Source organism: Microcaecilia unicolor, chromosome 8 (genome assembly GCF_901765095.1).
Source record: "Microcaecilia unicolor chromosome 8, aMicUni1.1, whole genome shotgun sequence".
NCBI lineage: Eukaryota > Metazoa > Chordata > Amphibia > Gymnophiona > Siphonopidae > Microcaecilia > Microcaecilia unicolor.
Window position 1 is genome coordinate 60,834,450 of NC_044038.1, and position 24,729 is coordinate 60,859,178.

The 24,729-nt window shown below is 44.4% G+C and overlaps 1 protein-coding gene and 1 long non-coding RNA gene across 2 annotated transcripts in view; both read right to left on the minus strand.

The window, feature by feature from the left end:
* Positions 1-24,729, minus strand: part of C8H16orf71 (chromosome 8 C16orf71 homolog) — a 185,227-nt gene that overhangs the window by 154,657 nt on the left and 5,841 nt on the right. The window contains exons 2-3 of the mRNA XM_030211925.1: positions 9,345-9,544; positions 5,420-5,530 (exon numbers count right to left, since the gene is read on the minus strand). Of these exons, the coding sequence (XP_030067785.1) occupies positions 5,420-5,530; positions 9,345-9,488 (255 nt within the window). The 5' untranslated portion in view covers positions 9,489-9,544. The remainder of the gene's footprint in view (positions 1-5,419; positions 5,531-9,344; positions 9,545-24,729) is intronic.
* Positions 1,611-5,133, minus strand: LOC115475872. The gene is made up of 3 exons (XR_003943115.1): positions 5,123-5,133; positions 3,138-3,142; positions 1,611-1,689 (listed from the first exon to the last, which is right to left on the minus strand). It is a non-coding gene; the product is annotated as an uncharacterized LOC115475872 (long non-coding RNA).

Consider the following 24,729-nt stretch of genomic DNA (forward strand, 5'->3'; position numbering starts at 1 on the left):
AAATATTAAGGCCCATTTTGCATAGGACATCTAGGTCAGAAAAGGGACAAAAAAGTTGGAACTTTCAAAATTTCCCGGGTACTTTACAAAGTCTCAATGAACACAGAACCATTTGTAAATATGTATAAGGATGTGCAGGAGTATATGTGTACTTGTCAGCATATACAGCAGGAACAACTATTTTATGAGGAAAAAAAACTAGCTTAGTACAGGAACAAAGGCGTTTTTTGTAAACAAGGTGGCAAGCTGGAACAAAAGACGAGATTTAATCTACATAGACATGAAAAATGCCAATGCCAACCAGGATTTCACTTCTGTGGGACAGCACTTTATAAAACCAGAACACTGCATCAATGATTCTATGGTGAGAATATTAAAAGGAAACTTTAAGACAATCCAGGAATGTAAGACCTTTGAAGTCAAAATGATTAAATATTTTGACTCCCACCAGAGAAAACCTAAGAAAGATCTTGGTTTTCTAGCCCATTATAAATCATAAAATTCTACTGCTTTGTCACCCTCTTATCTACCATCCATCTCTCCCTGTTTCTCATCCACCCAGCTCCCTGTTTCTCACCTAACCCACCTCATCATCTTCCTGTGAGCCTGTCATTGAAATGCCTTTGTTTCACTTATATATACTGATATTTGCCAACATTTGCTTATTTCTGATCTGCAGAAGGGTTACCTTTGAAAGCTAATCAAAAAGTGTATTGTTAGTCCAATAAAAAAGGCAACCTTATTTTCTTTTCTATGTTTTGTTTTATTTCTATTTATTATCTATGGTAAGTAGAGGTAAATATCCTCCTAATGCATGCACCCGATTTGCGTGTACAATTTAACTGAAAAACAAGCTAATTAGCACCAATTGGCTTTTTAACAAGCAATTAGAACTAATTAGGTTTAATTGGCATTTATATGCGATCTGAAAAAGGAGGTGTAGAAATGGGAGAGTCATAGGCGTAACGGGGGCATTCCTAAAATTAACACGCATTGTTATAGAATAATGGGGATACGTGCCTAACATAAGTGTGTATATTTGCACCACATTTCAGTTAGCGCCATATATAGAATCTAGCCCTATATGTATAAGATCTGATTTTTGCCAGATTTTGTAACACTGAATGCACAAGACGCATCAATTAAGTAGACAAGAACTACACCTCATATTTTTGGCTGAGGTGTTTTTTTAAGGCCAGAGAGATAAGTACCTTCACTCACTCCTCAAAACCCCAAACAAATGGTTGGCTCAAACATATATGCGATTCAAAAGAGGTGTAAGACAAGAGATGGAAGTGATAAGTAGTAGTAGTAGTAGATGACCAGAAGCAACAAATGGTGTAAACCTGGATTTATTAGATGTTTTCTTAAAGGATGACATGGGCCATGTTTCGGCTTCTATGGCCTGCCTCAGGAGTCTGCATACTAATGACAGCATGCAGCTGTGATTATTGGAAATAAGAGCTCTGGACACGTTACTTCCACGGCATTCTTGGAAGGACATGCTTGAATTTGCACAATTAATTAATCTTTTTGGACCTAGAAAGCTTTTAAGGCACTTTTGTATGCTGTAATTTGTATGCAGACTCCTGAGGCAGGCCACACAATTCGAAACATGATCTGTGTTGAGTCTCTTTAGAAAACATCTAATACATCCAGCTTTACACCATTTGTTGCTTCTGGTCATCTCTACAGTTCTGTCCTATTGTCTTGACATGTGGAGACAGGTTCTTCTTTTGTTTGTGACTCAAAGTAGATGTAATACAGAAAGGGACATTTTTTGAAATATATGTGGATTCCCCTTGTAAAATGAGAAGTACATGTGTACTTTAAAAGCTCTTCAATATCACATCTGGAGCGTTGCTCTATCTTGCTGCCTGCTGTTGTCGCCTTTGGACGCCTTGTTGCTTCCCTGGTCATCTTTCCTGAAGGTTCCTCCATGTTTCTTGCCATCTGTTGAGCCAGACCTGCTTGGAACCATCTTGCCCCGCCCCCGTGGTGACATCAGCTGGGGGCGCGATATTTAAAAAAGCAGGCCAGCGATGGAGGAGGATAGCGTTGCTCCATCTTGCTGCTTGCTGTTGTCACCTTTGGTCGCCTTGTTGCTTCCTTGGTCATCTTTCCTGGAAACCCCTCCATGTTTCTTGCCATCTGTTGAGCAAGGCCTGCTCGGGACCATCTTGCCCCACCCCAGTGGTGATGTCAGCAAGGGGCACGAGGCTTAAAAGAAGCATGCCATCTCAGGAAGTGCTTTGCTCCGGAGAGGTGGGCGCCATTTTGGTCATGTTGACAAAGGAGCATGACTAAGGAGTTGCTCCTTAGGGCACTCCTTTGGGTGGGCTTTGGTTTATTTTTGGGGGGTGCAGGGCTGGTTTGGTTGGGTTGTTCCATTACTATATTGGGTAGGTCTTGGACAGATGGTGTTAACTGAAGGTTGGGTTGTTCCATTAGTATAATGGGTGGGTCTTGGACAGATGGTGTTAACTGAAGTTGTATCTGGAAGGGGAAGGTATGGGATTTTTAAATATATCTCACTTGGAAGAACAACACAAGAATTCTAGCACAGCACTGGTGAAGCTTACTTTGAGTCACACAGTACTGAAAGCCATTAGCTGTACCTGGAGCGGTGGCAGCAAAAGAGGTGAGATTGAACAGTGGGAGACTAACTAATTGGGGAGTGAGGGTGGCTAGAGATCGGCAAAGAGGTGGCTTGTGTGTGACTGGCTATCTAGGGGTAAGAGAGGGATGGCTGGCTGGAGGTGTAAGAGACTGAGGCCCAGATGCAACCAAACATTAAACAATCTAAAACGTTAAAGTCCTTAACGAATTTGAAAAAACGAAGAATGCACCAAAAAAACAAGTCGCACATGTTCGGTACGGTATTGAGCAGTACAATGTATCAAAGATTCGTAATCCCCATCGGTAATCGGCCCCTAAAGCATGCGCAGAACAGCCAAGCGTTATGCCAGCTGCTCTGTGCATGCCACAAACGTCAAAACAAAAAAAAAATACCACAACACAAACACGTGGCTCCCCACTTCCTCCTGCACTAATCAAAACAAAAAACAAAAATCAAAATAGATCGGGAGGGGGCAAAGGCGCTCGTCAGGAGCGTCCTGTATGGACGGACTTGCCACCCCTCCTCCCGCCCAAGGTCCCCGATGCTCCCCTGCACGAAAAATCCAAACTTTAGCAGCCCCGGCCCCCCCCCCCCTTCCTCTCTTCCTGTCTCTGTACTGTCTTCTTCTTTCCCATGCAGCGCCTTCAGACAGAGGTGAAAGGCGCTGCGCGGGCCGGTAATGCGGAGGGGGGGCCCGGTGGAGGGGGAGAGCGGCGGCAATGACCTCAGGGGGCTGGGGCATGGGGCGGAGGATGGCAGGAGGCGGAGCTGTGGGACAGTACAGAGAAAGGAAGAGAGGAAGGGAGGGGGGCCGAGGTTGCTACAGCATTGATTTTTGTTTTGTTTTTTTATTTAATGCAGGGGGGGGGAAGTGGGGAGCAGCAGCGACCTCGGGCGGGATGGGGGGGGCAAGGCCGTCCATAAAGGACGCTCCTGACGAGCGCCTTTGCCCCCTCCCGAACTTTTTTTTTTCACTTTTATATTTATGCAGGGGGAGCGGGGAGCAGCAGCGACCTTGGGCGTCAATAAAGGACGCCCCTGACGCACGTTTTTGCCCCCCTCGCTTTTTTTTTTGGGGGGGGGGGGGGGGGTTTACATTAAAGTTTTTAGTCAGACAGCCCTAACAACAGGTACAGACCTGTCGTTAGCTTTCCGGCAGTTTTCCAGCGTTAGGGCAGGCGGAAAACTTTGATGCATCTCGTTTCAATAGGGTTTCTACACAATTTGCTCATCTGCATTCCGTTTTCGTTTTCTACTACCGTCGTCGGAAAATGGCCTTTAATGCATGCCACGGTTCAAAAATTCTTCGTTAAAGGGTCGTTAAATTTTAGTGCATCTGGGCCTGATTGGCTAAGGGTAGGAACTCAAGAGGTATCTGCTCTATTCAGGAATGCTGCTGCTCAACTCACTATCAGAGAAAGGGGCTGTGTACACACAGCATGTAGGCACACTTTAACCAGAGAACAAAGAGTGGCAAGAGAGTTCATATTTACAAAAGGGGTCCCCCATTCCTTCTTCAGAATCCCCAGGCACCATTTCACTTGGCCTAGGGCTGACCCTGCCTATGCAACTGAGTCCTGCATCTTTTTGAGTACCTAGTAATGCCTCTGATTTCTCAGCTTTCTACACTAATCATTACACTACCAGCCTGTAATTGCATTTCCTAGAGAGGAGGAGTAGCCTAATGGTTAGTGGGTTTGATTCCCATTGAAGTTTACTTAACCTTCATTGCTCTACGTACAAAACTTAGATTGTGAACCCACTAGGGTCAGAGAAAGCACCTGCATATAATGAATGCAAACTGCTTTGGTTATACCACAGAAAGGCAGTATATCAAATCCATGACCCAATAACCATTTTACAGGCAAGTAAAACAACTTTCCAAGACTGCAGGAGGAGGTATGGAGGCATATTTTCAAAGCACTTAGATTTACAAAGTTCCATAGGTTACTATGGAACTTTGTAAGTCTGAGTGCTTTGAAAATGAACCTCATTGTATCTTAGAAAATACTGAATGTTTCTAAAGTGAAATATCAACTATTTTATTCCTACTTCTTTTACAGAATTTAAAATAAACTTGCACAGATTCATTAGAAATTTGGTTGCTAATAGAAACTGATTGCATTTATTTATTTAATTCCATTTACGAATCACATCACTTCACAGAGACCATAGACAAATTTGTGAACTGCAACAGCATGGCATGTCTTAAGTTTATATAAAGTAAGATGTTGCAGTTACTGCATGTTAATGTCCAAAATTAATGTGTGGTAACTGCAATGTTGGGGATTCCCACAAATTTCCTATTCAGTTAATATAGAGAAAATGTCACTAGTATGAATTAATGCAGCTAGCTCCATGTGATAGTCATTGTGAAAACCTGTCAAGTTAACTGTAGGGGCAGTCCCTGCTCATTCTCCACCCTTTTCCGCACTGGCTGTTAACGCAGCAGATAACATTATGTTAACTGCTAAGGCATATGGTATAAATTGCCATGTTAACTGATAACACAGCTTAGTAAATTGGTCCTAAAGTTTATTAGCTGTTTGGAGCTTATGTGCCATCTTTATTTATTCATAAAGCTACTTTTCATTTAGTTAGCCCATTCAATGCTTTGTCATATAAATGTATCTCAGTTGTACTACCCTCAAACTTGCTTAGCCAAGAGGATTTTTGTAAACAAGGTGGAAATCTGAAACATCGTACAGATGTCTATTTACGGAAAGGTCAAACATGGTCCTCCTTCTGTTAAATTCACTAGATGTTGCACTGTTATGGAGAACGAGAAACACCACCTACCTGCATCTTCAGGTCCTCAAGAGTCACATCTGACAGTTCCTCAGACAGATCTGGAATTAGATTTGCTTCAGCTCTTTGGAAGATGAAGACTTCATCATCATCACAGTCGGACTATTGACAACAAACACAATCGTCATATCACTAGCTTAGAATGACTTAGAAAAAGCAGTCAGATGCATACTAACCAGGACTGACTGCAGTATCTTATCAATGTGCCTTACAGTAATACTTGAAAGGATCAACAAGTAGTAACTGTTTACCTATAAAATTCTATTTCTTTACATTAAAAATAGGAAATAGAAACAGGGAAAGAATTTACCACACTATTTCTTTAGTTTTCCTAACACATAAAAAGGTATATTTTCAAAGCAGATTTTGGATGTTTTGCAAAAAAAGAAAAACATCTATCTTTCTTTTTCAAAATTTCTCTTTTGAACAAGATTTTGCGATTTGGACGTTTTGTTTTTTGGTCCATTTTCAAAAAAAAAAAAAAAAAAGTTCAAGTGCAAAACGCACAAAATCAAGCCATTGGTATGTAGGAGGAGTCAGCATTTTTCGTAGATTGGCCACACAGACATCCCAGGAGAGCAATGGGGCATCCTAGGGGGCACTGCAGTGGACTTCATAAAATGCTCACCAATACTCCCTTATCTTGTCTGCTGAGCCCCCAAAACCCACTACCCCCAACTTTACACCACTACAATAGCCTTTACGGGTGAAGGGGACACCTATATGTGGGTACAGTGGGTTTCTGTTGAGTTTTGGAGGGCTCACAGTTTCCTGCACAAGTGGAACAAGTAGGGGGAGGTATGGGCCTGGAACTGCAGTGCACTGTACCCACCGATAGACTACTCCAGGGACCTGCATGCTGTTCTAATGGACCTGAGTACAACATCTGAGACTGGCAAGTAATTTTTTAACCACATTTTTTGGGGGTGGGAGGGGGTTAGTGACCAATGGCGGTGTAAGGGGAGGTCATCCTTGATTCCCTCCAGTGGTCATCTGGTCATTTAAGGCACCTTTTTGTGCCTTGTTCATTATAAAAACAGGTCTAGCTCAAAACGTCTTAGTTTTTGTCCTGGACAGTTTTGTTTTGTTCCATTACGGCTGAAAAACGTCCAAGTGTTAGGAATGCCCAGATCCCGCCCTTAACATGCCCCTGACATGCCCCCTTGTGATCTGAACGCACGTCTGACGGACTTCATAGAAGAACGCCTAAAAATTGGTTTTGAAAATACCAATTTGGACGTTTTTGAACGAAAAATGTCCAAATGCAGATTTATGCCACTTTTTGGACCTTTTTCTGTTTTTAAAATGAGCTCTATAGTAACCAATGGAACTTTGTAAGTCTAAGTGCTTTGAAAATGAGCCCCAGAGGGGCACAACTAGTCTGTATTTGCTGTTCTCCAAAATTACCTATTTAAAAGGGTCCAACTGATGGCTGAACCACTTCCCTTCTGTCCTGTGCCTCTATCAGTAGATTGCTTCCGCTCCAGCAATTAGCAGAATGAGCTGCCAGTCATCCCCCAAGCTCCTCCTACCTCCTAAACCCATCTGCAGCATATATTGAACTCAGACCATACCATTTAGTGGACTCTTCCCTGTCATGGCCCAGTAATGTGGGAAGTAGACACATGCACCTACCCTCTTCTCTCTGCTACCTTACCAGCTGGATCCATGGCACCGGGACTGGCTGAGCCAGACCTACTTTTATAACAGCCAAAGCATAGGCATCCCTGGAGATGGAAAATAGGTAACTGGGACAGGATCGGCACGTATGCATATAGGTTCTAAAATATGTGCCGTTTCTTACCAGCACATACATGCATAAAGGTACACCTGCTTTGGAATAAGTTTAATTTCTTGCTGGAAGGTCCTGGTAAGCTATTTTCTAAAGGCATATATAGTACCTTAAAAAAAACAGGTGTAACATATGCACGTATGTGACTTTGCTGCCTAAATGCCCTATTATAAAATTACCCTGAGGATAAGTCTAAAAGGTGTATCTGTATTTTACTCGCACATACAGTCTTATAAAAAACTGCTCTCTCAAAAAGCAGGTTAACTTATGGTCATACAAACCATATGCACATAAATTAATAGACATTGAGTGGCAACAATCTTGGGACAGAGCAGAGGAAGAGTTAGTGTTTCTGCACATACTTTATAAAATATATGTGCAAAAATTTGGATTTGGGTTTCGGTCGAAAATACCTGAGCATTTTCATTCAGAACTGAAAAGGTGGCCCCACCCCCGCTGTCACCATCATAACTGCCCCCCTCCCCCCACCGAGAAAACATGTCCCCCTTCGGGCTGCCCACCAGCTCCTCCCACCCTCTCTCTCCCCGGGCCTACCTTCTAAAGGCCCTGGTAGTCTAGTGGCTTCTTCAGGGCATGAACATTCCATGTTGCTCCTGCTCCCAGTGGCTCTATGTTCAAAATGGCGGCCGCAACATCCTACAGAAGTCGCAAGACTGCCGCAGGAGGTTGCAGTGCCAATTTGGAATTGGGATTAGCATAAGCCTCCTGCTCATGACATGCTCAATACAAAAAACGGCGGGCGCAACCTCCTGCGACAGTCTCATGATGTCCACGGGAACCACAAGGAACACGGAGCCACTGGGGGCAGGAGCAATGCGGGATGCTCCTGTCCCAAAGAAGCCACTAGACCACCAGGGCCTTTAGAAGGTAGGCCCGGGAGGGCCTACAGGGATGGGGACTGGGAGGAGGGGGCGGAGCAGGTAGGCGGACTGGTGGGGTGAGAGGGGATGGGTTTTCTCTAGGGGAGTGGGAGGCTGGATCAGTGGGGCAGTCTTGCTATGGCAACGGTGGCAACAGAGGGTGGAGCCATGTTTTCAATTTGAGTTCCAAACCAGTCGAAACCAAGCCACGAATTTCGGCTGCGGACTGGGTTTCAGCCAAAACCAAAACCACTGCAGTCAACAACAAAAGTAAACTAAAATCTAAACTAGATTATGAAGAATTAGAAAATTTGTGGGGGTCCTTGGGGAAAATGGGCCGAGTTATCTCCCTGTTGTACAAATTTATTACAGGTCGATCTTTTGAGAAATGTAATTACATGATACAATGGGAACATGACCTTCAGCAGGAATTTACGATAAATGAGTGGAAAGCTATAGTAACAGAAGTTAAAAAAGCTTCAAACTGTGTATTGTTAAAGGAAAATGCTTTTAAGGTATTGACAAGGTGGTACTATACTCCACAGCGTTTACATGCCATGTTTCTCCTGGTCTCCTCACTTTGCTGGAGATGCGGTGACGAGGAGGGGACTTTTCTACATATATGGTGGTCTTGTCGACTTCTGAGTCCATTTTGGACACTTGTTACGAAAAAAAATCTCTGAAAACACGAATAAGCAGTGCAAGTGTATGCCGCAATGGTGTCTGCTAGGACTAGGTAATAGGAGAGGTAATAAATGGCAAAGGCGCCTTAAGAGGATGTGCTTAACAGCGGCTAAGAGCGTTATTGCTTTGCACTGGAAAAAGCAAAGGGCCCCATCACAACTGGACTGGATTTTGAAACTCTCCATAGTTGGAGAATTTGAGTAGCTTACGGACAAAGAGTGGGCATGTACAACCCAGCTTCTGAACTGTGGTCTCGATTTCATCATTTAACCCAAGCAGGACAGTTGGAATAAGGGGGTGGGGGGTGGGATGGGGAGGGGGGGTGGTTGGGGAGGGAAGGAAGGGAGAAATGTATGGGATAAAACTGTTCATGTCTACAATGTTTGTATTGTGATGTTCCTAATAAAATATTTAAACAGTAAAAAAAAAAAAAAGACACTAACCTAATCATGGCTTTGCTTGCCAGATAAGTAAGCAAAACATTGCAGCTGTCAATAAAATACCACCTATCAGGCCAGCTCAGTGCAGAAGGAAATCATCCTCATCTCACACTGCTTACCAAAGATGTGTCCGAATCCAAAGATGGCACTTTTGCTTTCACTGTAGAGAAAATGGATTCCCATTCAGAGGTTCCAGACTTCTGTGGATAGGCAGAACTATCAGTCCAACACGGTCTCTTTTCAGGCTTACTTCCTGATTCCATTGTAAGATCCAGTCATGCACACAATTTTGTTCCACAAAGTGCTTCAGAATATTGGTCTAAAAATAAAATATGCAGTATTGGAATATTATAGAAACAACATTTGGTAACCCACTGGCTGAATTAGGAACTCAGAATTTTGAATTAGGAACTCAACAGTTAAATTTCTCAGGCACCCTCTCCATTTCACTAGACGTTTTTGTTCCGACCCCTTCCTTTTACTTCTAAAACCTTTTCAATACAGTAGACCAGCATTTCCCAAACTGTGCGCCGTGGCACCCCACTGCACAGCAGCAAACTCACAGGGTTGCCATGGCCAACAGTGCGTACCAAGGGAGGGGTGGACAGGGCCGGCGGCGGGACAGTGTAGTGGTCACTGCGGTGGCAGGAAATAATCCTACTCTGATTCTTTCCTGCCCTCTGCCGCTCTTCTGTCTCCCTTTCCTCCTCTGTGCTGTACTGCTGCTTCCGGGTTTTCAAACTGGCTGCTGAGACTTCGGCTGCAGTCTAGCCTTCGTAGCCATTTTGAAAACCCAGCCAGCAGCAAGCAGTGCAGCACAGAAGAGGAAAGGGAGACAGAGGAAAGGTAGAGGGCAGGAAAGAATCAAAGTAGGATCCTTTCCTGCCCCCACAGCGGCCACTAAGGATCGAGGTAGGTCTTCTTGGGGGATGGCATTACTGCGGTGGCAGCAGCAGCATCCATGTTGTCATTCTTTATTGTTGGTAGCATTTTTTATTTAATCTCACATATTTTCAAACATGCTGGCTTATGCAGCATACAGATATACACAGAAGTATAATAACGGAATAACTTTTCATAGGTACAGTAGTAATTTCTTATAAATTGTAATCACTGTGTCATTTGGAGAGGCTGGTTATAGGGACACACTAGTGCTGTTATATTTGTGCAGAGAAAAAAAAAAGATTGGTGTGGCTGGGGGGGGGGCACGGAGACCGGTATGGCCGGGGGGGGGGGGGGGGGGTGCCGTGAAAAACTGCTTGCACACGAAGGGTGCCGTGAACTGAAAAAGTTGGGAAACCACTACAGTAGACCCTGTCACTGTCAGGGTTGATTTTTAATAGTTCTTTAGGGTAAAAAGGAACTTTCACAGCTTCCCCGTCATAATCCTGTACTTTGTAAATAGGCTTTTGCCCCCTGTTTAACACATCCATGATTATAAATATCTCATCAGTCCATGTCTGTTCATACCCCTTTTGAAAAACAACTTTTGTTTTTGACCGTCTTACATGATCGCCTTTTGCAAAATGTTTCATGGCCGTTTTTAGTTTCACATTCCCTTTATAGATCATTTTCCAGACCTGCAGAGAATTTAGAGGCATCACGTAAATAGGTCTACCCCTTATGGTTCTGTGATTATAGCTATGTGGCATGGCCTGCAATACATCTACATAGCAAAAAGTATTGTGTGATGTGAAAACCACCACATTTTACACCTTAGTGTGCAATCAAACCTCTCTATCATGGCCGCTTTTACACTGTTGTTGGTCACAAGGAGGGGCATTTTCGAAAGGGACGTCCAAGTTGCAATTTGGACGTCCTTACAAAATGGCGAAATCTAGAGGCGGGGAAGTCCATCTTTCCTTTCGAAAATCCCATCAGGGACGTCCAAATCCTTAAATTTTGCCGTCCCTAGATTTGGATGTCCCTAGACATGGACATTTCTGGTTTTCGGCGATTTTTGAAACCAAAGACGTCCATGTCAAAAATGACCAAATGCAAACCATTTGGTCGTGGGAGGAGCCAGCATTTGTAGTGCACTGGTCCCCCTGACATGCCAGAACAATAACCAGGCACCCTAGGGGGCACTGCAGTGGACTTCATAAATTGCTCTCAGGTACATAGCTCCCTTACCATGTGTGCTGAGCCCCCCAAAACCCACTACCCCCACTACCATAGCCCTTACGGGTGAAGGGGGGGCACCTAGACGTGGGTACAGCGGGTTTTGGAGGGCTCGCTGTTTCCTCCACAGATGTAACAGGTAGGGGGGGATGGGGCTGGCTCCATCTGTCTGAAGTGCACAGCACCCACTAAAACTGCTCCAGGGACCTGCATACTGCTGTCACGGACCTGAGTATGACATCTGAGGTTGGCATAGAGGCTGGCACAAAATATTTTTAAAATGTTTTTTGAGGGTGGGAGGGGGTTAGTGACCACTGGGGAAGTAATGGGAGGTCATCCCCGATTGTCTCTGGTGGTCATCTGGTCATTTCGGGCACCTTTTTGTGCCTTAGTCATAAGAAAAACAGGTCCGGGTGAAAACGTCCAAGTGTTCGTCAGGGACGTCCTTGTTTTTTTCAATTATGGGTCAAGGACGTCCAAGTCCCGCCATTGTTACGCCTCCGACACGCCCCCTTGAACTTTGGCCGTCCTTGCGATGGAGTGCAGTTGAGGACGTCCTAAATCGGGTTTCAATTATACCGATTTGGAAGTCCCTGGGAGAAGGGCATTCACCTTCCAATTTATGTCGAAAGATAGACACCCTTCTCTTTTGAAAATGAGCCCAAAAGTGGCAGATTCGTTTTCTTTTTAGTAACGTCTGTACAGGTTTATTTAAAAACTCTTTACCTTATCCATTTGTATATTTTAGGCATGCGGCCTAAACTAAATACCTTTTCAAAGGCTTTAGCCGCTTCACGGCCAGTTTTTGTTTTTAGACATAAGGCCCAAACATATTTCGATAAGATGTCAATAATCATCAGTATGTATTTATAGACATGGTTAAAAGAAGACAGAGCTGACAGATCCACCATGTCTGCTTGCAACTGAGCATCTACCTCTAAATATGGTTTTGTGTTTTTGAAAATAAATGCGAGCAGGTCAGTGTAAGGTATAAGAGTCTTGCCTCCTAAACTACCGACTGACTCCGGATCATAGTAAATTCTTAGGATTTTTTTCTACATGACTTCATAGGGCGGCATACGTTTTAACACTAGCGTGCTATAGGGTGGGTGGGGAGCCGTGTAAGGGGATGGGGAGTGTGTAGCTTGGGCAAAGCATTAAAACCATATATATGCTTCCTAGATGAATACTGTTAGGGAAGGGAAATGAGACTTGATATACCGCCTTTCTGAGGTTTTTGAAACCACATCAAAGTGGTTTAGATATATTCAGGTACTTATTTCGTACCAGGGGCAATGGAGGGTTAAGTGACTTGCCCAGAGTCACAAGCAGCTGCAGTGGGAATCGAACTCAGTTCCCCAGGATTAGTCCACTGCACTAACCACTAGGCTACTCCTGTATAAAGCATTTATTCTGCCACTATTTTCATCGCTATTTCTTTTATTGGTGCTTTACGTAACTTTTTAAAAACTTGTCTGTTTCCGAGATGAACACTGCTAAAAGACAATAGAAGCATTTAAAAAGAATAAAAAGTTTGCTTTTCTGTATCTTTTTTTCCCCTAGTTCTGAAAAAGCAGGGAGGAACAGTCCTGTAGCGTTCATACTAGTTCTTTCTATGGAGGATGGCTTGGAAAGGGGAGAGTTAAAAGCTGCAGACAAAATCAGGCTGTTGGATTAGAAAAAGAGGGGAGGTTGGTGTGGGTTGCTGCAGACTGAATGATTTTGCAACCTCTTGAAAAAAAAGCGAGGATTTGTACAGTAGGCTAGTCCTTCCTGTTATGGTCTTTAAAAAGCAAACACAGCTCTATTACGATCTCTCTTGAAAAAAGCAGGGATGAAAAATATATCTGCCTTATAGTAACATAGTAAATGACGGCAGATAAAGATCTGTATGGTCCATCCAGTCTGCCCAACAAGATAAACTCATTTTACATGGTATGTGATACTTTATATGTATACCCGAGTTTGATTTGTCCTTGCCTTTCTCAGGGCACAAACCATAGAAGTCTGCCCAGTACTGTTCTTGTACTAAGTTCTGAAGCTAACATCGAAGCCCCTTAAAATTTACACTCCAGCCCATCCCTATCTATTCAGACACGATCAGGGCGTAGACCGTAGAAGTCTGCCCAGCTCCTGTTTTGTTTCCAATTACCGGCGTCGCCACCCAATCTCCGCTAAGATTCAACGGAACCATTCCTTCTAAACAGGATTCCTTTGTGTTTATCCCACACATGTTTGAATTCTATTACCATTTTCATCTCCACCACCTCCCGCGGGAGGGCACTCCACATATCCACCACCCTCTCCGTGAAAAAATACTTCCTGACATTAGTCCTGAGTCTGCCCCCCTTGAACCTCAATTCATGTCCTCTAGTTCTACTGCCTTCCCGTCTCCAGAAAAGGTTCGTTTGCAGATTAATACCTTTCAAATATTTGAACATCTGTATCATATCACCCCTGTTTCTCCTTTCCTCCAAGGTATACATGCTCAGGTCAGCAAGTCTCTCCTCGTACGGTTTGCAACGCAAATCCCATACCATTTTCGTAGCTTTTCTTTGCACCGCTTCCAGCCTTTTTACATCTTTAGCAAGATACGGCCTACAAAACTGAACACAATACTCCAAGTGGGGCCTCACCAACAACTTGTAGAGGGGCATCAACACCTCCTTTCTTCTGCTGGTTATGCCCCTCTCTACGCTGCCTAGCATCCTTCTGGCCACGGCCATCGCCTTGTCGCATTGTTTCTTCACCTTCAGATCCTCCGACACCAACACCCCAAGGTCTCTCTCCTGAGTCGAGCTTACTAATCTCTCCCCTCCTATCCGGTATCTCTCTTTTGGGTTTCCGTACCCCAAGTGCATCACTCTACACTTCTTGGCATTAAATTTTAACTTCGTAAAATTATGGAAACCTAACCGTAATAATACCTTCAAATTATAATAATAACAAACTTCTTATAGTGATTCTTATAGTGTTGAATCACTATAAGAAGTTTGTTATTATAATTTGTAGGTATTATTACGGTTAGGTTTCCATAAGTTTACTAAGAGGCATATTTTCAAAGCACTTTGGGAGGCTAAGTTCCATTGGTTTCTATGGAACTTTGGGAGGCTAAGTGCTTTGAAAATGAGCCTGTAAGTTATCTATACATAAGAGAAACCGAAATATTTTGCGTCCCGAGAACACAACGTGATTAAATTTTAACTGCCAGACCCTCGATCATTCTTCTAACGTTCGGAGATCCCTTCTCATCATTTCTACTCCCTCCAGGGCATCCACTCTATTGGCTATTTTCGTGTCATCCGCAAAAAGGCACACCTTTCCTTCCAACCCTTCAGCAATATCTCCCACAAATATATTAAACAGAATAGGCCCCATCACTGACCCCTGAGGAACTCCACTGCTCAACTTCCTTTCCTCTGAGCGGATTCCATTTACTGCCACCTGTCGGTCAACCAGTTTCTTATCCAGTTCACCACTTTCGGTCCTAAGTTCAACCCTTTCAGCTTATAAATCTGGCTTTCAGACCCATTCACATAGATGTCTCAAAAACAGGAGGGGGTAGTGGGAGGGTTTGTCACACAAAGTAGCACCGCTCTGCCTTGAGAGATTAGTTTATTGAGCCTTTTTTTTTTTTTTTTTGCATCGTTCAGAAAAAAAAAAAAAAAAACATTTTCTCGTGAAACTTATCTTACAACCGCTTTGAAAAAAGGTTAGCTGGACAAGCCAGAACCCCACCCCAAGCGCAAGGTAGCCTTTTGAAAGACAAAGAAAAAAGAAAAGAAATGACTTATTTAGTTAAGCAGTACATGCGCAAATAAATTCTGCCGAAGCTGCAGAGGACATCACCAAAAGGGACAGGCTTATGCAAAGGGAGTGGGGTTTGGGGTGGGCTATGCAAATAAGGTAGGGCAAGTGGTGTGGCTATGCAAAAGGGGCAGACCTCAGGCGGGGTTGAGACATTTGATGACATCATCAAAGTAGGTGGGGAGTGGGCATGGTTTGAGCAGAATATGGACAGGGCTTGGGCAGGGTGTGAGTGTGGCTTGGGCATGTTCTCGCCTTTGATTGGCTGAGAACCCAGAAGTAGGCGTGTCACCTCTAAGTACATCTGCCTTACAGCTACTGCTTAAATTGGGCTTTCAGGCCCGTTCACACAGATGTCTCGAAAACAGGAGGGAGGACAGTTTGTCACGCAAAGCAGCATCGACCTGCCTTGAGAGATGAGTTTATTGAGCCTTTTTTTTCCCAACGTTGTTCAGACAAAAAAAAAATGTTTCTTGTGAAACTTCTCAGCTTTGAAAAAAAAGGACGCCTGACAAGCCAGACCCCCACCCCATAGTTTCTTGTGTAAGAATCTTAAAACAGCTTAGCTTTTTTGTCTATATGTGCTCTTTAAAGCAAAGAGGAGAAAGAGGAGTCGATTCTTTTGTTTTTTTAAATCTAAAATGGCTGTCATTAATCAATCAGTCTGTCATTCTTAAGCACAAGGTATCCTTTTGAAAGAAAAAAGAAAACAAATGCCTATTTTTATCTTTCTTGTGAGAAAAAAGGTTAAGCTGCACATGCGCAAATAAATTCCGCCGAGGCTGTAGAGGGAGGTGTCTTGTTTTAGCGACATCACTTCCTGTCACGTGACTCCATCCAAGGTGACGGCTAATAGTGGAAACGAAGTGACACGATGTATACAATAGTAGCCGCCATCTTTGAAAAGGGGTGTGGCTATTTCACTTCCTGTGACATCACGAAATGGGGCGGGGTTTGGTTGAGGTTGTGCAAAAGAGGCAGGTTTGGGATGGACCCATGCAAATAAGGCAGGGCAAGGGGCAGGGCTTTGGCAGGGTCAAGATGTGATGTTGTCAAAGGAGGCAGGTAGCGAATGTGGTTTCGATGGGATGTGACTTCTGATTGGCTGAGGACCTAGAAGTGGGTGTGTCACGTCATAATCAATTCATTTTGACAAATGCAAACGAGATTCACTACTCATAGTGCAGTTATACTTCTGCTCTGCTCAGCCCAGGTGGGGCGAGACTTGACCAGGATAACCAATCAAATATGTACATGTGAACAGAGCCTGGCCAGGGTAACATGCACATCCACACAAAAAATTAACGTTTCTCTCCCTCAGTTATTGTACTAACTGATGTGTCACAAAGCGCCTAGCCACCCACCTGTGATTACCCCGATGCCACTTAGAGGGTCTATGCCTGCACCTGCTGATTGTGCTCTATACCAGAACCCTCCTCCCACCGACTGGGTCCCAACTGCCTCTGGGCGAGTCTCTCGCTCTCAAATTATCCCCAGTGATTTCTAGGTTACTGAAGGCCAAATTCCCAGTGGTCCCACAGTTCCCAGAAAGCACTCACAGACCTAACACATAAACCACCAGGATACTTTATCAGTCCAGACAGCAGAGTCAACAAACTGAAAATTGTTTATTGTCTTAAAAATATGGAAAAGTGAAACATAAAAAGCGCAATCAGCAGAACAATAACAGGCAACTGAAATATGGATCAATTAGAACACTAACTAAACATTTGTTTACTTTCTAAAAAGTACCTGGGAAGATCAGGACATATAATTATTCACTGAGCCTCAGCAAAGAGATCCTGCTCTCTTCTTCCTGGCTAAGACTAGAGCAAAAGCCAGTACTCCTGGGTAATTTCAAACCCCAGGCCAATCAGAGCCCAGAACAACAACATTTGAAAATAATTGGTTACATCACTGCAGATACTTCCTATTATCTGTGTGCTAACTAAAAGAAGGAATGGTCATTCCTCTGTAACAGTTTTAAACATAAACATGCACCACCTGCTGGCCAAAATAGAGAAATACACTTCAAGAAATAATACATTTTACAGTCTTAAAACAATTCCAAAGCTGTACAAGAGTGTAGTGTTTGAAGGACTGGTTCTGGCTTTTCTATCATAATACTACCAATTATTTGTATAGTATTACTGGGAAAACAGGAGTTAATTTTATAAGTCATTCATGCAATATATATGTGTATGGTGCCTTTTCTTTAGAGGGTCATAAGAACCCAGGCCTTCCTTGCCCTTAGTCTGCAACTGAATGAAGAGGGTGTTATATGGGGGGAGGGGTATATGATATAATAGGAGAGAAAATGGTGATTTATTAATACTCTATATTTATTTCATATCCCAAGCGGTTGGGGATTATAGTTCACTTTGGGGCATATTTTCAAAGCACTTAGACTTACAAAGTTACAAAGAGGCATATCTTCAAAGCACTTAGACTTATTATTTTCAAAGCACACAGACTCAACCTCACCTCACGCACATGCTTGGTTTTAAGTGAAACTGAGCTTGTGCAAGGGAGGCTCACCCCTACCTTGTATATGCTGAATTTCACTAAAACCAAGCATGTGCGGGAGGAGAGGAATGTCACAACTGTCAGGAATGGTGAGCCCTTGGACCAAAGCCAGAGCTTTGGTAGACAAATCACCTGGGCTAGCACAAGCAGGAATCAGAACAGACTGGACTAAGATAAACTAACAGACTCAACAAGGTAGGACAGAGGTAACTAAACACAATGAACAACACAAGAACCGGATCCAGACGAGGCAAGGAAAAGAAGGCAAAGGGCCAGAACTGGAACACAGACTGGACAAGGCAAGACTTGGAACTGGATTAAAACTGGGACCCAGAAATGCAAGACGAGGCAAAACACGGAAGTAGATTAAAACTGGGTCCAGAAAAGGGCAAGACAAGGACAAGGCAAGGACTGGATCCGGGCAGGACTAGACTCAAAGAGACAACACAAACCACAACCAGACAGGCAAGACAGGGTAGGAGCTAGACAACAAGAATAACAGAAGCAAGACAATAAACGAGGCAGGGACAGGATTCAGGATTCCCGAACAGGCTTGGCTGGAACAAGATTCAGGATTCTCAAACAGGATTTAGGATTCTGGAACAGGATGGGATTGGCTTGGCTGGAACGGGATACTGGAATGGGATACTGGAACGTGCTTGGCTTGACTGGAACGGGATACTGGAAGGGACTTGGCTTGGCTGGAAAAGGATACTGACAGGGACTTGGCTTGGCAGGGAACTGGGACAGAACCTGGCTCAAACACACTACAGGAACAGAACTTGGCAGAAACAGAGCTCAAGAGCCAGGAAGCAAACATAGCAGGCAAAGGATTAAGCAGACTAAAGGAAGACAAACAAGAAGAAATGTGCTTACCAGCACCCACAGCTGGAAAGGGAAAGGCCAGGCAGACTGAGAGGCAGCAGACACAGGTGCATAGCACTGAAGTAATCAGGGAGAATGCTGGCTTCTACAGACTCTCAGAATTAACAGACAAGAACTACACACACAGGACACAGAACAGGGAAAACAGGAACAGAGATTGGCTTAAACACAGAGCTTAACTATAGCAAGAGTCAACAGCAGGGCTAGACTAAAAGCAGGAGCCAAGGGTAGAGTCAAATAGATACAGACACCAAGGACTAGGTGTGGCTCTAGAGCCACGCTTTCAGGATCAAGGTACAAAAGCAAATACACAGAAACAAAGCAAAGCATTGAAACACAAGACTCAAAGAAACACAGAACAGACCTTCAGGAGTAAGATTCTCAGGAACAAAGCCAAGCAGGGAAATGATCTAAACAAGTAACACAACATTAAGAGACCTCTTGCAAAGGCAACGTAGGAAAGCTCCCTGGGTCCTTATAAAGTAGTAGGCTGATGATGTCACAAGTAGGAAATGAAGCAGAAGCAGGGAGACCAAAACAAGGCTTGGCTTACAGGAAGAAGAACAATGGGAAAAAGGCAGACTGGAGAGGTGGCTGGGGGAGTGGCCTAGTGGTTAGGGTGGTGGACTTTGGTCCTGGGGAACTGAGTTCAATTCCCACTTCAGGCACAGGCAGCTCCTTGTGACTCTGGGCAAGTCACTTAACCCTTCATTGCCCCATGTAAGCCGCATTGAGCCTGCCATGAGTGGGAAAGCGCGGGGTACAAATGTAACAAAAAAAAAATACAAAGAAACAGTAGGTCTGAACATAAGGGCACGGCCACAAACATGACAAGGAAGCAGCGCAGACAGCATGGTGGCTCAGGAAAACAAACATTGGCTGAAGGAGGGCTTTCGCTGGCGGGTGCCTTGGGGATGTGGGGTTGCGGTGGGAGCAGAGAGTGGCAGGGCAAAATATTTTGCCCACCCCCTTTAGGCTCATTCCCTTCCCAAAACCTGAGAGCTGGCTATGTATCTGGTGTACAGTTCACTGTACTGACCACTAGGCTAATCCTGAGAGCTACTTGCTGCTCTGTTGGGTATGCCCATAATACTTGATGCTGTCATAGCACCTGTATTCTCTTTCAGTTTCAGTTCTTAGGGGGACGATATCCACTGGAGGATTAAAGAGGGGTCAAGCCTTAATCCTTCCAGTGGTCAGCTGGTCATTCAAAGCATCTTTTTGTAACTTGACATAATTGAAACAGGTCTAGATAAAAACATACTTTTTAGACTTGGACACTTCTTCCCATTCCATTATCACTGAAAGATTCCTAATTTTGGGCCTGCCCTAGTAATGCCCAAAACAAGCCTCCAACACACCCTCCTGCTATTTGTACAAACTCATTGGAAAACGTCCAAATTCTGCTTTTTCGAAAATTGCAATTTGGATGTTTTTGGTGTAAGGACTTTTTTTGGCTTTTTTTTATATGTCCATCTGCTTTGAAAATGAGCACCATAGGCTTCTATGTATACTTATAAAACAAGCTGCACATAGATACCTTTTTGCCCTATTAATCCAGGCAGCTAGTTATAAAATTACCCTTACACAGTGCTGATAAGTATTCAGGTACAATGAAAAACAAATGGGGCAAGTCTATAAATTGGTGCCTCAGTTTAAGCCCTTCAATGCCGTAGGCCTAGCACCAATTCTATAATGGCATTTTGGCACCAAGATTCTGTTATACAATACTAGTAAATGACAGCATTGACACACCCATGTTTAGGTATACCCTCTTTCACCATGTCAACAGCAGGCATAAGCTGGCACACCTATGTGAACCAAAAGACGTAAATTATAGTATTCTACTAACTGGGAGACACTCCCCCCCACCCCAATGCAATCAGGCACTATAGCACTAATGTGCTACCTTCTAGAATACTGCCTAGGGCACATAAGTGCCTGTCAATTAATGGTGTCTTTGACAACCTAAGTAGTGCATACATCTAGGTGCCAGCTTACAGAATTGCCCAGAAAATGATTTGCCCAAGGTTACAAGCAGTGTCAATAAAAGAATGAGAATTTGAACTCTGGCTTCTCTATTCTCAGTCCACAGACAGCTCTAAGGCATAGACATATGGGACAAAATACCTTTTTTAATTTAAAAAATGTATATCGCCGCAAGCTGTTAGGTTGCTGCGACTCGCGCTCCTAAAAAAATAATGCCGAAACGAAGAGGGAGACTAGCGGGTAGGGCTTCCCCGCTAACTCCCTCATTACCTGGTCCGATGGATCGATATTTGAGATCGCAGGGAGTTCACCGTGACGGCGGTTTGCTTCCAGAGGTGCGTGCCGGCGAAACGGAGACTTCGGCGCTCTCTGGCCTTGAAGTGACTCTTAGCCCCGCCAAACGCATTCCCCCTCCCCAGCCGATTGGCGCCAGTTCTTTCCTCCTGGATTTGACGGGGTCCACTCCCGCAGAGGTTAGGGGCCCAGAAGATCGCCGAATCGAAGCATCTCTTACTACAGAGGTGGGACTGGAGAGCAGTTTGCCCGTGGAAACGTCGCAAACTCAGGGGAGAGAAGCAGAGGGGCAGAGTGAGGACCGAGATCAGCCTGTAAGGTTTGAACTGCCTAAAGAATTTATGATTAGACCAAAAGATGTGACATTAGAAGCTTTGTGGGACCTGGTTTCCAATCTAGGACAAGTTTTCCTTAAACAGATAAATGATGTCCAGCCTAAAGTTAAATCTCTGGAAAGTAATTTGGTGTACAAGAAGAACAGATTAAAGACTTGAATGGGAAATTTGTTAACTTGGATCAGAGAATTAAGAAGCTTGAAACGGTACAACCTACTATGATGAAAGATTTGACGAGTCTTAGAGATAAAATGGAAACCTTTGATAATTACACTAAAAATCATAATCTAAGATTTGTCAATTTTCCTAGACTTCAAAATGTTGCTCCTATGGATATGTTGAAATGCTGTATGCGTGAAAATTTACTAATTCCTGAACAGAATTTACCACCAATGACTATGGTTTACTATATTCCTGGGAAAGGAACCTCTCAACCCGAAACTCCGATAAATGTCTCTCTCTTGCTTGAGACTTCTGATATTGAATTAGCAACTGCAGCTACATTGGTGGCTACAGTTGCACTATTACCAGACAAGAATTGGATATTTCGCCTGTTTTTCCGAAATAAAGATAAACCCTTTTTGGGTTTAAATGTTTTACTTTTTCCTGATGTCTCTAAGGAGACACGACGACGAAGGAAACAATTCTTGCTCCTTAGGCCTGAAGTTTTGCACTTGGGGGGTGCCTTTTTTTAAAGATACCCCTGCAAGTGTATAATAAGGTTTAGGGAAAAAAATATGTATTTACAGAGCCGTCTCATGTATCTTCACTCATAACCTCAGTGAAAATGGATAAGCGTTAATTATAAATGTTTGCTCTACAAAACAGTATTTGTATAATTTCTTTTTTTCTGATTAACCCTTAGATATTGTCTCCAGTATTTTCCTGAAATCTTGGATCACATGTATTGGCTTGAGTATAGTTTTCCTGTTAACGTGAACCTTACGCTTCACCTTTTTTTTTCCTGTTTGTCTTATTATTTTTACATAATTTGTAGGTTATTAGATACGTTTCCTGAACAAGAGGATTGTCTTGTAAAATATTGGATAAAATTAATAAATAATAAATTTAAAAAAAAATTTATATTGAATTCAAAAATTTACCTATTTATTGTATGGAGGATTCAGCAGGTAAAACGGACTTCAGTAAACGACAGCATCAGTGGCAGGTATAAGGGGTCTTAAGGGAAGCAACGATGCCCACGCAGGATACTGGGCTAGATGAACCTTTGGTCTGACCCAGTATGGCTACTCATGTTAAATACATGAGGGTCTGTCCATGTTCTGCATGGGCGACTGAGGTGAAGAATTCTGCTAGCATGTAGTGTCTGTGTAGGAATGTGTAACAGTGCAGCTTGTTCCAGTTTCCCAATAGTAGGTATATTGGTGCTCCAGAACCCAGTGTAAAGCGAATGCTACATACCTGTAGAAGGTATTCTCCGAGGACAGCAGGCTGATTGTTCTCACTGATGGGTGACGTCCACGGCAGCCCCTCCAATCGGAATCTTCACTAGCAAAAGCCTTTGCTAGCCCTCGCGCGCCGATGCGCACCGCGCATGCGCGGCCGTCTTCCCGCCCGAAACCGGCTTGAGCCGGCCAGTCTCATATGTAGCAAGACAAAGAGAAGGGAAGACACAACTAAAAAGGGGAGGCGGCCGGGTTTGTGAGAACAATCAGCCTGCTGTCCTCGGAGAATACCTTCTACAGGTATGTAGCATTCGCTTTCTCCGAGGACAAGCAGGCTGCTTGTTCTCACTGATGGGGTATCCCTAGCCCCCAGGCTCACTCAAAACAACAACCATGGTCAATTGGACCTCGCAACGGCGAGGACATAACTGAGATTGACCTAAAAAATTTACCAACTAACTGAGTGCAGCCTGGAACAGAACAAACAGGGCCCTCGGGGGGTGGAGTTGGATCCTAAAGCCCAAACAGGTTCTGAAGAACTGACTGCCCGAACCGACTGTCGCGTCGGGTATCCTGCTGCAGGCAGTAATGAGATGTGAATGTGTGGACAGATGACCATGTCGCAGCTTTGCAAATTTCTTCAATAGAGGCTGACTTCAAGTGGGCTACCGACGCTGCCATGGCTCTAACATTATGAGCCGTGACATGACCCTCAAGAGCCAGCCCAGCCTGGGCGTAAGTGAAGGAAATGCAATCTGCTAGCCAATTGGATATGGTGCGTTTCCCCACAGCCACTCCCCTCCTATTGGGATCAAAAGAAACAAACAATTGGGCGGACTGTCTGTTGGGCTGTGTCCGCTCCAGGTAGAAGGCCAATGCTCTCTTGCAGTCCAATGTGTGCAGCTGACGTTCAGCAGGGCAGGAATGAGGACGGGGAAAGAAAGTTGGCAAGACAATTGACTGGTTCAGATGGAACTCCGACACAACCTTTGGCAAGAACTTAGGGTGAGTGCGGAGGACTACTCTGTTATGATGAAATTTGGTGTAAGGGGCCTGGGCTACCAGGGCCTGAAGCTCACTGACTCTACGAGCTGAAGTAACTGCCACCAAGAAAATGACCTTCCAGGTCAAGTACTTCAGATGGCAGGAATTCAGTGGCTCAAAAGGAGGTTTCATCAGCTGGGTGAGAACGACATTGAGATCCCATGACACTGTAGGAGGCTTGACAGGGGGCTTTGACAAAAGCAAACCTCTCATGAAGCGAACAACTAAAGGCTGTCCTGAGATCGGCTTACCTTCCACACGGTAATGGTATGCACTGATTGCACTAAGGTGAACCCTTACGGAGTTGGTCTTAAGACCAGACTCAGACAAGTGCAGAAGGTATTCAAGCAGGGTCTGTGTAGGACAAGAGCGAGGATCTAGGGCCTTGCTGTCACACCAGACAGCAAACCTCCTCCATAGAAAGAAGTAACTTCTCTTAGTGGAATCTTTCCTGGAAGCAAGCAAGATGCGGGAGACACCCTCTGACAGACCCAAAGAGGCAAAGTCTACGCTCTCAACATCCAGGCCGTGAGAGCCAGGGACCGGAGGCTGGGATGCAGAAGCGCCCCTTCGACCTGTGTGATGAGGGTCGGAAAACACTCCAATCTCCACGGTTCTTCGGAGGACAACTCCAGAAGAAGAGGGAACCAGATCTGACGCGGCCAAAAAGGAGCAATCAGAATCATGGTGCCTCGGTCTTGCTTGAGTTTCAACAAAGTCTTCCCCACCAGAGGTATGGGAGGATAAGCATACAGCAGACCCTCCCCCCAATCCAGGAGGAAGGCATCCGATGCCAGTCTGTTGTGGGCCTGAAGCCTGGAACAGAACTGAGGGACTTTGTGGTTGGCTCGAGATGCGAAGAGATCCACCAAGGGTGTGCCCCACGCTTGGAAGATCTGGCGCACCACTCGGGAATTGAGCGACCACTCGTGAGGTTGCATAATCCTGCTCAATCTGAAGGCCAGACTGTTGTTTACGCCTGCCAGATATGTGGCTTGGAGCACCATGCCGTGACGGCGAGCCCAGAGCCACATGCTGACGGCTTCCTGACACAGGGGGCGAGATCCGGTGCCCCCCTGCTTGTTGACGTAATACAT